Raw genomic sequence first — 16,746 nt, forward strand, 5'->3', positions numbered from 1 at the left:
CTTATTCAGATTTTATCAGTTTTATGTGCATTCATTTGCTGTGAGTGCGTGTGTGTTACTCTATGAAAATTTATCATAGATGTAGATTTGTGTAACTACCACCACAATCAATGTATAGAAATGTTACTTCCCCATCAATCTCCCTCTAACCATTCTTTTATAGTCACAGTGAGTAGCTTGTCATTTCCTCTTATCAGGGTCTTAGTAGAGCAATTTTTTTGGTTTTTTTTTTTTTTTTTGCGGTACACGGGCCTCACTGCTGTGGCCTCTCCCGTTGCGGAGCACAGGCTCCGGATGAGCAGGCTCAGCGGCCATGGCTCATGGGCCCAGCCACTCCGCGGGACGTGGGATCTTCCCGAACTGGGGCACGAACCCGTATCCCCAGCATCGGCAGGCGGACTCTCAACCACTGCGCCACCAGGGAAGCCCTTTGGTATTTTTATAGTTTATTATTTTATCCATACTAAAACACTTCGTGAAATCACTTACTGTTTCTTTTTAACATCTTTATTGGAGTATAATTGCTTTACAATCGTATGTTAGTTTCTGCTTTATAACAAAGTGAATCAGTTATACATATACATATGTCCCCATATCTCTTCCCTCTTGCATCTCCCTCCCTCCCACTCTTCCTATCCCACTCCTCTAGGTGCTCACAAAGCACTGAGCTGATCTCCCTGTGCTATGTGGCTGCTTCCCACTAGCTATCTATTTTACGTTTGGTAGTGTATATATGTCCATGCCACTCTCTCACTTTGTCCCAGCTTAGCCTTCCCCCTCCCTGTATCCTCAAGTCCAGTCTGTAGTAAGTCTGCATCTTTATTCCCATCTTGCCCCTAGGTTCTTCATGAGCTTTTTTTTTTTTTTAGATTCCATATATATGTGTTAGCATACAGTATTTGTTTTTCTCTTTCTGACTTACTTCACTCTGTATGACAGTCTCTAGGTCCATCCACCTCACTACAAATAACTCAGTTTTGTTCCTTTTTATGGCTGAGTAATATTCCATTGTATATATGTGCCACATCTTTATCCATTCATCTGTTGATGGATGGTTCAGTTGCTTCCATGTCCTGGCTATTGTAAAAAGAGCTGCAATGAACATTTTGGTACATGACTCTTTTTGAATTATGGTTTTCTCAGGGTATATGCCCATTAGTGGGATTGCTGGGTTGTATGGGAGTTCTGTTTTTAGCTTTTTAAGGAACCTCCATACTGTTCTCCATAGTGGCTGTATCAATTTACATTCCCACCAACACTGCAAGAAGGTTCCCTTTTCTCCACACCCTCTCCAGCATTTATTGTTTGTAGATTTTTTGATGACGGCCATTCTGACCGGTATGAGATGATATCTCATTGTAGTTTTGATTTGCATTTCTCTAATGATTAACGATGTTGAGCATTCTTTCATGTGTTTGTTGACAATCTGTATATCTTCTTTGGAGAAATGTCTATTTAGGTCTTCTGCCCATTTTTGGATTGGGTTGTTTGTTTTTTTAATGTTGAGCTGCATGAGCTGCTTGTAAATTTTGGAGATTAATCCTTTGTCAGTTGCTTCATTTGCAAATATTTTCTCCCATTCTGAGGGTTGTCTTTTTGTCTTGTTTATGGTTTCCTTTGCTGTGCAAAAGCTTTGAAGTTTCATGAGGTCCCATTTGTTTATTTTTGTTTTTATTTCCATTTCTCTAGGAGGTGGGTCAAAAAGGATCTTGCTGTGATTGATGTCATAGAGTGTTCTGCCCATGTTTTCCTCTAAGAGTTTGATGGTGTCTGGCCTTACATCTAGATCTTTAATCCATTTTGAGTTTATTTTTGTGTATGGTGTTAGGAAGTGTTCTAATTTCATTCTTTTACATGTAGCTGTCCAGTTTTCCCAGCACCACTTATTGAAGAGACTGTCTTTTCTCCATTGTATATCCTTGCCTCCTTTGTCATAGATTAGTTGACCATAGGTGCATGGATTTATCTCTGGGCTTTCTATCTTGTTCCATTTGTCTATGTTTCTGTTTTTGTGCCAGTACCATATTGTCTTGATTACTGTAGCTTTTGTAGTATAGTCTGAAGTCAGGGAGTCTGATTCCTCCAGCTCCATTTTTTTCCCCTCAAGACTCTTTTGGCTATTTGGGGTCTTTTGTGTCTCCATACAAATTAAGATTATTTTGTTCTAGTTCCATTAAAAATGCCATTGATAATTTGATAGGGATTGCATTGAATAGATTGCTTTGGGTAGTATAGTCATTTTCACAATATTGATTCTTCCAATCCAAGAACATGGTATATCTCTCCATCTGTTGGTATCATCTTTAATATCTTTCATCAGTGTCTTACAGTTTTCTACATACAGGTCTTTTGTCTCCCTAGGTAGGTTTATTCCTAGGTATTTTTTCTTTTTGTAGCAATGGTAAATGGGAGTGTTTCCTTAATTTCTCTTTCAGAGTTTTCATCATTAGTGTATGGGAATGCAAGAGATTTCTGTGCATTAATTTTGTATCCTGCAACTTTACCAAATTCATTGATTAGCTCTAGTAGTTTTCTGGTGGCATCTTTAGTATAGTATTATGTCATCTATGTATAGTATCATGTCATCTGCAAATAGTGACAGTTTTACTTCTTCTTTTCCAATTTGTATTCCTCTTGTATCTTTTTCTTCTCTGATTGCCATGGCTAGGACTTCCAAAACTATGTTGAATAATAGTGCTGAGAGTGGACATCCTTGTCTTGTTCCTGATCTTAGAGGAAATGCTTTCAGTTTTTCACCATTGAGAATGATGTTTGCTGTGGGTTTGTCGTATATGGCCTTTGTTATGTTGAGGTAGGTTCCCTCTATGCCAACTTTCTGGAGAGTTTTTATCATAAATTGGTGTTGAATTTTTTCAAAAGCTTTTTCTGCATCTATTGAGATGATCATATGGTTTTTATCCTTCAATTTGTTAATATGGTGTATCACATTGATTGATTTGCATATACTGAAGAATCCTTGCATCCCTGGAATAAACCCCACTTGATCATGGTGTATGACCCTTTTAATATGTTGTTGGATTCTGTTTGCTAGTATTTTGTGGAGGATTTTTGCATCTATATTCATCAGTGATATTGGTCTGTAATTTTCTTTTTTTGTAGTATCTTTGTTTGGTTTTGGTATGAGGGTGATGGTGGCCTCATAGAATGAGTTTGGGAGCATTCCTTCCTCTGCAATTTTTTGGAAGAGTTTGAGAAGGATGGGTGTTAGCTCTTCTCTAAATGTTTGATAGAATTCACCTAAGAAGTCATCTGGTCCTGGACTTTTGTTTGTTGGAAAGTTTTTTTGTTTGTTTGTGGTACGTGGGCCTCTCACTGTTGTGGCCTCTCCTGTTGCGGAGCACAGGCTCCGGACACGCAGGTTCAGAGGCCATGGCTCACAGGCCCCGCCGCTCCACGGCATGTGGGATCCTCCCAGACCGGGCCACGAACCCGTGTCCCCTGCATCGGCAGGCAGACTCTCAACCACTGCGCCACCAGGGAAGCCCTGTTGGAAGATTTTTAATCACAGTTTCAATTTCATTACTTGTGATTGGTCTGTTCATATTTTCTATTTCTTCCTGGTTCAGTCTTGGAAGGTTATACCTTTCTAAGAATTTGTCCATTTCTTCCAGGTTGTCCATTTTATTGGCATAGAGTTGCTTGTAGTAATCTCTTAGGATGCCCTGTATTTCTGTGGTGTCTGTTGTAACATCTCCTTTTTCATTTCTAATTTTATTGATTTGAGTCCTCTCCCTCTTTTTCTTGATGAGTCTGGCTAATGCTTTATCAATTTTGTTTATCTTCTCAAAGAACCAGCTTTTAGTTTTATTGATCTTTGCTATTGTTTTCTTTGTTTCTATTTCATTTATTTCTGCTCTGATCTTTATGATTTCTTTCCTTTTGCTAACTTTGGGTTTTATTTGTTCTTCTTTCTCTAGTTCCTTTAGATGTAAGGTTAAATTGTTTATTTAAGATTTTTCTTCTTTCTTGAGGTAGGCTTGTATAGCTATAAACTTCCCTCTTAGAGCTGCTTTTGCTGCATCCCATAGGTTTTGGATCATCGTATTTTCGTTGTCATTTATCTCTGGTATTTTCTGATTTCCTCTTTGATTTCTTCAGTGAGCTCTTGGTTATTTAGTAATGTATTGTTTAGCCTCCATGTGTTTGGGATTTTTACGGTTTTTTCCCTGTGATTGATTTCTAATCTCATAGCGTTGTGGTCAGAAAAGGTACTTGATATGATTTCAATTTTCTTAAATTTATTGAGGCTTGATTTCTGACCCCAGATGTGATCTATCCTAGAGAATGTTCCATGCACACGTGAGAAGAAAGTGTAATCTGCTGTTTTTGGATGGAATGTCCTGTAAATATCAATTAAATCTATCTGGTCTGTTGTGTCATTTAAGGCTTGTGTTTCCTTATTAATTTTCTGTTTGGATGATTTGTCCATTGGTGTAAGTGAGGTGTTAAAGTCCCCCACTATTATTGTGTTACTGTCGATTTCCTCTTTTATAGCTCTTAGCAGTTGCCTTATGTATTGAGGTGCCCCTATGTTGGGTGCATATATATTTATAATTGTTATATCTTCTTGGATTGATCCCTTGATCATTATGTAGTGTCTTTCCTTGTCTCTTGTAATATTCCTTATTTTAAAGTCTATTTTATCTGATATGAGTATTGCTACTCCAGCTTTCTTTTGATCTCCATTTGCATGGAATATCTTTTTCCACCCCTCACTTTCAGTCTGTATGTGTCCCTAGGTCTGAAGTGGGTCTCTTGTAGACGGCATATATATGGGTCTTGTTTGTGTATCCATTCAGCAAGTCTGTGTCTTTTGGTTGGCGTATTTAATCCATTCATGTTTAAGGTAATTATTGATATGTATGTTCCTATGACCATTTTCTTAATTGTTATGGGTTTGTTTTTGTAGGTCCTTTTCTTCTCTTGTGTTTCCCACTTAGAGAAGTTCCTGTAGCATTTGTTGTAGAGTTGGTTTGGTGGTGCTGAATTTTCTTAGCTTTTGCTTGTCTGTAAAGCTTTTGATTTCTCCATCGAATCTGAATGAGATCTTTGCCAGGTAGAGTAATCTTGGTTGTAGGTTCTTCCCTTTCATCACTAAGTATATCATGCCACTCCTTTATGGCTTATAGAGTTTCTGCTGAGAAATCAGCTGTTAACCTTATGGGAGTTCCCTTGTATGTTATTTGTCGTTTTTCCCTTGTTGCTTTCAATAATTTTTCTTTGTCTTTAATTTTTGCCAATTTGATTACTATGTGTCTCAGCGTGTTTCTCCTTGGGTTTATCCTGTGTGGGACTCTCTGCATTTCCTGGACTTGGGTGGCTGTTTCCTTTCCCATATTAGGGAAGTTTTCGACTTATAATCTCTTTAAATAGTTTCTTAGGTCCTTTCTCTCTCTCTTCTCCTTCTGGGAGCCCTATAATGGGAATGTTGTTGCGTTTAATGTTGTCCCAGAGGTCTCTTAGGCTGTCTTCATTTCTTTTCATTCTTTTTTCTTTATTCTGTTCCGCAGCAGTGAATTCCACCATTCTGCCTTCCAGACCACTTATCTGTTCTTCTGCGTCAGTTATTCTGCTATTGATTCCTTCTAGTGTAGTTTTCATTTCAGTTATTTTATTGTTCATCTCTGTTTGTTTGTTCTTTAATTCTTCTAGGTCTTTGTTAAACATGTCTTGCATCTTCTCGATCTTTACCTCCATTTTTTTCCCGAGGTCCTGGATCATCTTCACTATCATTATTCTGAATTCTTTTTCTGGAAGGTTGCCTATCTCCACTTCTTTTAGTTGTTTTTCTGGGGTATTACCTTGTTCCTTCATCTGGTACACAGCCCTCTGCCTTTTCATCTTGTCTATCTTTCTGTGAATGTAGTTTTTTTCCCACAGGCTGCAGGATTGTAGTTCTTCTTGCTTCTGCTTTCTGCCCTCTCCAGATAGCTATTTCTTTGGAGCTTCAAGAATAGGCTCCCAGATCTGGTCAATCACCTTGGGACAGTGCCAATAAGACTCTGTGTTTTGCTTTTGACTCTAGTCTTTTGGTCCAATGGGAATTATGAAATATGCCGTCTCTCTGTCTGAGGATGAACAATGGAAGAGATTACGATCATTGCTGTCTCCAGCCTTCACCAGTGGAAAGCTCAAGGAGGTAAGAAAAGAAGAAGACTTTCAACTAGAAACTTAAGGAATGACTGTACGGACAGGTAGAAAATAAGGTCATAGTCCCTTTCCAAAGAGAAGTCTGCTGATTTTGAGTTTTCTAATGATGGTCTTTTATCTTTACTTCCTAGAAGAGACAGTTTAAGATTCCTTATAAAATGCCACTTACTGCTCCATGCTTGGGAAAGCCAGGTACTTCTAGGACTTGAGTCTGCATTTAACTTCAGGTGATGTTGTACTTTGTATCTAGATGTTCCCCATCATTAGCCAGTTTGGAGACGTGTTGGTGAGGAACCTGAAGAAGGAAGCAGGGAAAGGCAAGCCAATCAACATGAAAGAGTAAGTAGGGGTGAAGCTGCTGGTACCTGAGCTGCATTGAGACCCTCCAGATGCCTGCCATGGAGCCAGATTCCCACTGCTGAGTTACTGTAGTGACCGACAGAAGTAAGTGTGTGGTGGTACCACTCCAGTGGGCCACCCCAGAATGAGTGGTGGCTCGCCAAAGAAAGCAGGGCAGCGGGGAGAGAAAGGGTCTTCTCCTGTGTACATGAGCCAGGATGAACTTATCTGCTTAACTGTCGCTTTGGGTATTCTGGAAGGCAAAACACATAGTTTAGAAAGGAGAAACATTGTTGTGTACAGTATTGAGTGTAGAGGGTGTGGAGCGGAGGTGGGGAAGGCTCTTCGTACATATTGGCAGACAGTGCACTGGGCAGGAATGTTACGGTATGGAACTTGAAACAAATTAAATCTCTTCACAGTTTTCCTGAGGAAAATGCTAAATATTAATTCTTAACCACCATTTGTTCTTCCTTTAGCCTCAAAAGAGAGAAGGCCCTGTACAGGCTATGGGTAGAGTGATCATAGCATTTGTTGTCTAAACTGAGATTTTTTTTTTTAAATTCTGCTGTAACAACAGGTATAAACTGAGAATGTCCCGGGAAAACTGAGGACATAAGATCACTTAGCTATGGGATTCCCTAAGTCAAATTTGGAGTAATTTATTATTTTTTTAACTAGAAATATTTTTAGTTCTTACATTTCACAGAAATGAGTCTGCCCTCAGGTCAACCACAGACCACTGGAGTTGAGGAAGTATGGGTGTTTCAGGATCCTTAGCAGGGGTGTAAGACAGTGAGGGATGATGTTCCTGGGACCTCAGAACAGGGTGCTGCTGTTCTGTAATTCATTGAAGAGGAATCAGCTCTGAGTGCACACTCTATGGTGAGGCAAGACCCAGATCAACGTCCCCTTTCTTGACTCCCCCAGGATGTGTTAAATTTATACACTTGGTTATGCTCAGACGCAGTCCTTATACACTTATTATTGCCTGTAGTCAAAACACACTACTGTACTTTGTCTGATTATGGGTGTCTATCCCTGTATGACTGAGCTCCTTGAGTTTGTGGGGGGACGTCTAACTTGCCTTAGTGTCCCCAGCCCTCCTGGCACAGGGCCAGCTGCATCACTGGCACCTCAGACACACCTCATGTGTGAGTGATAGTAGCATAGACTCTTCCATGGACCAACAGGTGGTTCTGAAAGAGTGTGGCTCTCTACCTGCCTTGTCTGGGCATCTGATTTTACATGCACTTCTTGTTATATGTGTTGGGTAAGGAGAGTAAAGAGGTGTTGATTTTAGTTGTTCCTATCTTTCTCTACTCAGCTTCCTTGGGGCCTACAGCATGGATGTGATTACTGGCACAGCATTTGGAGTGAACATTGATTCCCTCAACAGCCCACAAGATCCCTTTGTGGAATATAGCAAGAAGATGTTAAAATTTAATCTCCTCTCTCCATTAATTTTCTCAATAAGTATGTGCACTACTTTATTCCTTTTTTTTTTATTCCTTTTTCTTTATTCCTTCTTCCATCCCTCCTTCTCTCCCTCCTTTCCTCCCTCTCCACCTTTCTTCCTTTATCTTTCTTTTTTTTTTTAACTATTTATTTATTTATTTATTTTTGGCTGAATTGGGTCTTCATTGCTGCACACAGGCTTTCTCTAGTTGTGGCAAGCGGGGGCTACTCTTCGTTGCGGTGCGCTGGCTTCTCATTGTGGTGGCTTCTCTTGTTGTGGAGCATGGGCTCTAGGCGTGTGGGCTTCAGTAGTTGTAGCACATGGGCTCAGTAGCTGTGGCTCGTGGGCTCAGTAGTTGTGGCACACGGACTTAGTTGCTCCGCAGCATGTGGGATCTTCCTGGACCAGGGCTCAAACCCATGTCCCCTGCATTGGCAGGTGCATTCTTAACCACTGTGCCACCAGGGAAGCTCTATCTTTCTTTTTTAAATAATAGCTTTATTGAGATACAATTCACATGCCATATAATGCACCACTGTAAAATGTATAATTCATTGGTTTTTACATCCTACCTATCCATCAACAGATGAAATGGACAGGCAAAATATATACAACATTCAGTATACACAACTGGATATTGTATGTGCGCGTGTGTAAATATACACACACACATATATGTGTGTATATATAGGTATATATACATATATATATATGAGAAAGCCAGGTTCTTCTAGGACTTGAGTCTCCATATATATATATATATATATATATATATATATATATATATATACATATACACACACACACATACACAATTGAATATTATTCACCCAGAAGAGGAAGAAAATCCTGCCATTTGCAACAAAGTGGAAGGACCTAGAGGGTATTACGTTAAGTGAAATAAGTCAAACAGAGAAAGGCAAATACTTATATGTAGAATAAAAAAAAACTAAACTAAAAAAAGGAAGAAGAAGAAAACCAAACTCATAGAAAAACAAGATCAGATTTTTGGTTACCAGAGGTGTCGGTTGAGTGGTGAGAGAATTGGATAAAAGTGGTCAAAAGGTGTAAATATTCAGTTGTAACATAAAAAGTACTGAAAGTGTAATGTACAATGTGAGTATAGTTAACACTGCTGTATGATATATTTGTACATTACTAAGAAAGTAGATCGTAAAAGTTCTCATCACAAGGGAAGATATTTTTTTGTAACTATATGAGGTGAGGAATGTTAACTAAACTTATGCGGTTAATTTCACAATATACGTATGTTAAGTCATTATGCTGTACCCAAACTAATACAGTACTGTATCTCAACTATAACTCAGTAAGGTTGAAAAAAAAAGGGTTTTAGTACATTCAAAGATATGTGCAACCATCACTCCAGTCAATTGTTGTACATTTTTGTCAACTCACAAGCCCTGTACCTAACTATAACCTCTCACTCCTCTTAGCCCTAAGCAACCACTAATCTACTTCCTACCTCTATAGATTTGCTTATTCTGGACACTTCGTATAGATGGAATCATATATGTGGGCTTTTGTGGCTGGCTTCTTTCACTTATCATGATGTTTTCAAGGGTAATCTAAATTGTAGCATATATCAGTACTTCATTTCTTTGTATGGCCAAATAATATCCCATTATATGGACATTCTGCATTTTGTTTATCCATTCATCAGTTGACAGACACTTGGGTCATTTCCAGCTTTTGGCTCTTACGAACAGTGCTGCTATGCCCATTCATGTACAAGTTTTCGTTTAAATACCTGTTTTCAATTCTTTGGGTATGTAGTCAGAGGTGAATTTGCTGAGTTATATAGTAACTGTGTTTAACTTATAAGTAACTGCCAAACTGTTACCCCACAATCTTTTTTAGATAAATGTCTATCCAAATATTTTGCCTATTTATAGTTGGATTATATTCAATACTACTGTTGTTGAGTTGTAAGTGTTCTTTATGTATTCTAGGTAAGAGTCCCTTATCAGACATGATTTGGAAAGTTTTTTTTTCCCTTTCTGTAGGTGTCTCTTCACTTTCTTGCTAGTTTGCTTTAAAGTGAAAAATTTTTATTTTCATCATGCACAAATTCTTTATTTTCCTTTTTTTCCCTGTGCTTTTGGTGTCATGTCTAAGAATCCATTGCCAAATCTGAGGTCATGAAGATCTACCCATTCATTGGTTTTCTTCTAACAGTTGTACAGTTTTAGCTCATATGTTTAGGTCTTTGATTTATTTTGAGTTTATTTTTGTATATGGTGTAAGGTAAGGGTCTATTTCATTCGTTTGCATGCAGCTATCCAGTTATCCCAGAACCTTTTATTAAAGACTATTTTGTCTCCATTGAATGGTCTTGTAACCCTTCTCAACATGCAGTTTACCATAGACAAGTGGATTTATTTCCAGAGTCTAAATTTTATTCTATTTATCTATATGTCCATTCTTATGCCAGTATGACATTGCCTTGATTATTATAGATTTATGATAAGTTTTGAAATCAGCAGTACGAGTCCTACAACTTTATTCTTTTTTTTTTCGAGATTGTTTTGGCTCTTCTGTGCCCCTGGCAATTGCATATGAATTTTAAATTCAGCTTTTCAGTTTCTACAAAGAAGCCAGCCAGAATTCTGATAGGGAATGAGTTAAATCTGTAGAGTTGCTGTCTTGACAATGTTTAGTATTCTTATACATGTACATGGGATGTTTTTCATTTACTTAGATTTTCTTTATTTCAACAGTATTGCAGTTTTCAGGGTAGATGTTTTGCACTTCTTTCGTTGACTTATTCCTAAATATTATTATTATTTATTTATTTTGTGGTACACGGGCTTCTCACTGTTGTGGCCTCTCCCGTTGCGGAGCACAGGCTCCGGACGCGCAGGCTCAGCGGCCATGGCTCACGGGCCCAGCCGCTCCGCGGCATGTGGGATCTTCCTGGACCGGGGCACGAACCCGTGTCCCCTGCATGGGCAGGCGGCCTCTCAACCACTGCGCCACCAGGGAAGCCCTAAATATTCTTTTTTTATGTTATTATAAATAGAGTTATTTTCTTAATTTCACTTTTGGGTTATTTATTACAGTGTATAGAAATAGAATTGATTTTGTATATTGACCTTGTTTCCTGAAACCCTGTTGAAATTGTGTATTAGTTCTAATAGGATGTTAGTGGATTATTTAGGACTTTTTATATACAAGATCGTGTTATCTGATGGTGGAGGAGTTTTACTTCATTTTCTATACGTATACATTTTATTTCCTTTTGTTGCCTAATTACCCTGGCTAGAACCTCTAGTACAGTGTGGAGTGGAAGTGATGAGAGAGGCTTCCTAGTCTTGTTCTTTTTTTTTCTTCTTTAAATTATACATATGTATTTTATTTACACTTTGTATTTGATATATTTCATGATAAACATTTTTTTTCCATCTTAACCATTTTTTAAGTGTGCAGTTCGGTATCAAGTACGTTCACATCGTTGTGTAAAAATCACCTCTGTCCATCCCCATAACTGTTTTCATCTTGTGAAACTGAAGCTCTATACCCATTAAACAATAACTCCCTGTTATTCCTTGCCCCCAGCCCCTGGTAACCACCAGCCTACTTTCTGTCTTTATGATTTTCCTAGTCTTGTTCTTAAACTTAGGGAAAGTTTAAGCTTAGGGGAAGCATGCAGTCTTTCATTATTAAGTATAGTGTTAGCTTAGTTTTTCATAGATGCCTTTTCTAAAGTTGAGGAAATTCCCTTCTGTTCCCGTTTGTTGAGTATTTTTATCACAAGAGAGTGTTGGGTTTTGTCACATGCTTTTTATGCATCTATTAGATGATCATGTGGTCATTGTTTTTTATTCCTTTGACACGGTTTATTATAACACTTTGTATTCCTGGGATAAACCCCACTTGGTGATGGTGTGTATCACTTTTTTTTTTTTTTTTTTTTTTTTTATGCGTTACGCGGGCCTCTCACTGTTGCGGCCTCTCCCGTCGCGGAGGACAGGCTCCGGACGCGCAGGCTCAGCGGCCATGGCTCACGGGCCCAGCCGCTCCGCGGCACGTGGGATCCTCCCAGACCGGGGCACGAACCCGCGTCCCCTGCATCGGCAGGCGGACTCTCAACCACTGCGCCACCAGGGAAGCCCTCACTTTTTATATGTTGCTAGATTCAGTTTGCTAGTATTCTGTTGAGGATTTGTGCACCCATGGTATAAGGTATGTTGGTCTGTAGCTTTCTTTACTTGTGCTGGTTTGAGTGATTGATTGATTGATTGACTGATTGAAGCAAGGTATAGTGACTTTATTAGGAAAGCCAGTAGACCAGGAAGATGGTGGACTGGTGTCCCAAAGAACCATCTTATCCGATTTGCCTGGTTTTAGTACAGATTCATACAATTTGGAAGTGTTCCAACATCTTCCAATTTTTGGAAGAGTTTGTTAAAAAAAATGGTGTTAATTCTTTAAATATTTGGTAGTATTCACCACTGAAACCATCTAGACATGAGCTTTTCTTTGCCAAACTGTGGGTGGTTTCTTGATTACTAACTAAAACTTTGTACTTCTTATAGGTATATCAGATTGTCTATTTCTGTTTAAGTCAGTTTCTATAGTTCGTGTCTTTCTAAGAATCCATACATTTTATCTAAATTGTCTAATTTATTGCCATACTGTTGTTCATAGATTACTTTTTTGTATTGAAATAAAGTTAATTTACAATGTTGTGTTAGTTTCAAGTGTACAGCAAAGTGATTCAGCTATGCAGACACACACACGTATATGTATTCTTTTTTTTAAATCAATTAATTAATTTTTGGCTGCGATGGGTCTTCGTTGCCACGTGTGGGCTTTCTCTAGCTGCGGCGAGTGGGGGCTACTCTTCACTGTGGTGTGCGGGCTTCTCACTGTGGTGGTTTCTTTTGTTGCGGAGCACGGGCTCTAGGCGCAGGGGCTTCAGTAGTTGTGGCTCGCGGGCTCTAGAGCGCAGGCTCAGTAATTGTGGCACAGGGGCTTAGTTGCTCTGAGGCATGTGGGATCTTCCCAGACCAGGGATCAAACCCGTGTCCCCTGCATTGGCAGGCAGTTTCTTAACCACTGCGCCACCAGGGAAGTCCCTGTATATGTATTCTTTTTCAGATTCTTTTCCTATAGGTTATTACAAGTTATTGAGTATATGTAGATTTCTTTAAAGTCATTTTCATTTTTAAAATGTCAGTAGCAATTTCTGATGCTAAAAATTTGAGTGTTTTCTCTTATTTTCTTGGCCAATCTATCTAAAAAACCTTCTCAAAACATCAGCTTTTGTTTTCACTGATTTTCTCCATTGTTTTTTATTCTCCTGTTCATTATAGTTTCTTTACTTATCTTTACTATTTTCTACCTTCTGCTCACTTTATGTTTTGTTTGCTCTTCTCCTTTCAGTGTATTAAGGTGGAAATTTAGCTTCTTGATTTGAGATCTCTGTTCTTTTAATATCTAAACATATATATATATATATATATAGCCATAAATATCTCTCTGAACACCACTTTTGTTCCATCCCATCAGTTTTGGTATATTGTATTTTTATTCATCTAAAAGTAATTTCTGATTGCCTTTTGATATCTGCTACAACCTGTTGGGTATTTAAGTGTGTGTTATTTAATTTCCACATATTTGTGTGTTTCCCAATTTTCTTTCTGGTATTGATTTCTAAGTACATTCCATTGTGGTGGAAAGACACGCACCATATTATTTCTATCATGATTATTATTTTTTAAACTGCACAATTAGTTGAAGCAACAGATTACAGTCTGGTTTATCCAAAGAGATGCTAGTCCAAGAATTAAAGGCCATGAGGTCCCAGAATGTAATCCAGTTCCTTTAGTCAATCCAAAGATGCAGAAGAGGCCACTGATCTCACTGCTGCAGTGATAGCCCCTATATGTGGACTTGGCCTTGCTCAGTCATTGGCTTCGAAGTCTGAGCAAAGGTCATAGAGGCAATGGGTCATGATTGAGCATCCTGGTGGTTTTACTTTTTTGATTGGTAGAGCACATTATGATTGCACCAAGTAAACTTTGCATTTTCGCTGTGCTTCCTTTTATCTTTTTCCCTACAGTATTATTTCCATTCCTCACCCCAGTCTTTGAAGTATTAAATATTACTCTGTTTCCAAAAACTTCTGTGAATTTTTTGGCAAAGTCTGTAAAAAGGATGAAAGAGAGTCGCCTCAAAGATAAACAAACGGTAAAGTCTGGTGGTGGTTACATGAGGGGGCTCACTTTTTGATAATTTATTGAGCTGTACACATATTTCTTATGCATATCTCTACATTTTTTAAATGTAGGTAGAAAACTATAGAGTTTAGAATAGGAGGACTCTAAAATTTGGGGGGAATGAATAAGGAGGAAGTTGGGGAAGGAAATAAGAGTATGAGCCAGAGAGCAATATTTAAATATAATAATAGGCATGCCAATTAATATGTCACTGCATAAATATTATTGAGATAAGGAGTTTACCACTTTTCTTCAATAAATGGTTAAGGGATAAAAGTTACTGATTAAAAATGATTTCACTGGTATTTCACCAAATATTAGCTTGGCAAAGAATCACTTCAGTTCCAAGCTTCCTATTTCACAGGTTGTCCAATGGAAGGCCCTGTCAGCCACCTGATGCAGTGTAGTCATTTTAAAAGTTGAGCTCACTCATAGTTGGAGTGGGCAGGAGTCTTCTCTGGCCAATGGAGCCACAAGTGGGTTAACCCAGCTCTGCCTTCATGAGGGCTGGAGGCCAGCACAAGTATGTCTGCAGGTCAGGGGACAGGGCTGGGTACTCAGGATGTCACTGAAGAATGTGTAGCATTCTGGAAGGGTGAAGGGCTTGAAGATGCTTCTACAAAAGCTGCCGATGAACTCTGCAAATATCAGGGGATTAATTTATGTGATCATTCATTAAGAATTAAAGTTGGAGACAAGCCTCTTAGACAGCCTCATCCACCAGAGGGCAGACAGCAGAAGCAAGAAGAACTACAATCCTGCAGCCTGTGGAACAAAAACTACATTCACAAAAAGATAGACAAGATGAAAAGACAGAGGACCATGTACCAGATGAAGGAACAAGATATAACCCCCAAAAAACAACTAAATGAAGTGGAGATAGGCAACCTTCCAGAAAAAGAATTCAGAATAATGATAGTGAAGATGATCCAGGACCTCGGAAAAAGAATGGAGGCAAAGATCAAGAAGATGCAAGAAATGTTTAACAAAAACCTAGAAGAATTAAAGAACAAACACCTAGAAGAATTAAAGAACAAACAAACAGAGATGAACAATATCATAACTGAAATGAAAACTACACTAGAAGGAATCAATAGCAGAATAATTGAGGCAGAAGAACAGATAAGTGGTCTGGAAGACAGAATGGTGGAATTCACTGCCACGGAACAGAATAAAGAAAAAAGAATGAAAAGAAATGAAGACAGCCTAAGAGACCTCTGGGGCAACATTTGCATTATAGGGGTCCCAGAAGGAGAAGAGAGAGAGAAATGACCTGAGAAAATATTTGAAGAGATTATAAGTTGAAAACTTCCCTAACATGGGAAAGGAATTAGCCCCCAAGTCCAGGAAGTGCAGAGTCCCATACAGGATAAACCCAAGGAGAAACACACCGAGACACATAGTAATCAAGTTGACAAAAATTAAAGACAAAGAAAAATTATTGAAAGCAACAAGGGAAAAATGACAAATAACATACAAGGGAACTGCATAAGGTTAACAGCTGATTTCTCAGCAAAAACTCTATAAGCCAGAAGGGAGTGGCATGATATATTTAAAGTGATGAAAGGGAAGAACCTACAACCAAGATTACTCTACCCAGCAAAGATCTCATTCAGATTCAATGGAGAAATCAAAAGCTTTACAGACAAGCAAAAGCTAAGAAAATTCAGCACCATCAAACCAGCTCTACAACAAATGCTACAGGAACTTCTCTAAGTGGGAAACACAAGAGAAGAAAAGGACCTACAAAAACAAACCCATAACAATTAAGAAAATGGTCATAGGAACATACATATTGATAATTTACCTTAAACATGAATGGATTAAATGCTCCAGCCAAAAGACACAGGCTCAGTGAATGGATACAAAAACAAGACCCACTTCAGACCTAGGGACACATACAAACTGAAAGTGAGGGGATGGAAAAAGATATTCCATGCAAATGGAAATCAAAAGAAAGCTGGAGTAGCAATACTCATATCAGATAAAATGGACTTTAAAATAAAGAATGTTACAAGAGACAAGGAAAGACACTACATAATGATCAAGGGATCAATCCAGGAAGAAGATATAACAATTATAAATATATATGCACCCAACATAGGAGCACCTCCATACATAAGGTAACTGCTAACAGTTATAAAAGAGGAAATAGACAGTAACACAATAATAGTGGGGGACTTTAACACCTCACTTACGCCAATGGACAGATCATCCAAACAGAAAATTAATAAGGAAACACAAGATTTAAATGACACAATAGACCAGATAGATTTAATTGATATTTGTAGGACATTCCATCCAAAACCAGCAGATTACACTTTCTTCTCAAGTGCACATGGAACATTCTCCAGGATAGATTACATCTTGGGTCAGAAATCAAGCCTCAGTAAATTTAAGAAAATTGAAATCATATCAAGCATCTTTTCTGACCACAATGCTATGAGATTAGAAATCAATTATAGGGAAAATAACATAAAAAACATAAACACATGGAGGCTAAACAATACACTACTTAATAACCAAGAGATCACT

At 38.4% G+C, this 16,746-nt stretch overlaps 1 protein-coding gene across 1 annotated transcript in view; it reads left to right on the top strand.

The window, feature by feature from the left end:
- LOC136135040 (cytochrome P450 3A28-like) overlaps positions 1-16,746 on the top strand; it is a 43,248-nt gene that overhangs the window by 7,459 nt on the left and 19,043 nt on the right. The window contains exons 5-8 of the mRNA XM_065892854.1: positions 6,047-6,160; positions 6,422-6,510; positions 7,838-7,986; positions 14,055-14,182. Of these exons, the coding sequence (XP_065748926.1) occupies positions 6,047-6,160; positions 6,422-6,510; positions 7,838-7,986; positions 14,055-14,182 (480 nt within the window). The remainder of the gene's footprint in view (positions 1-6,046; positions 6,161-6,421; positions 6,511-7,837; positions 7,987-14,054; positions 14,183-16,746) is intronic.

This window comes from Phocoena phocoena, chromosome 15, assembly GCF_963924675.1.
Source record: "Phocoena phocoena chromosome 15, mPhoPho1.1, whole genome shotgun sequence".
Taxonomy (NCBI): domain Eukaryota; kingdom Metazoa; phylum Chordata; class Mammalia; order Artiodactyla; family Phocoenidae; genus Phocoena; species Phocoena phocoena.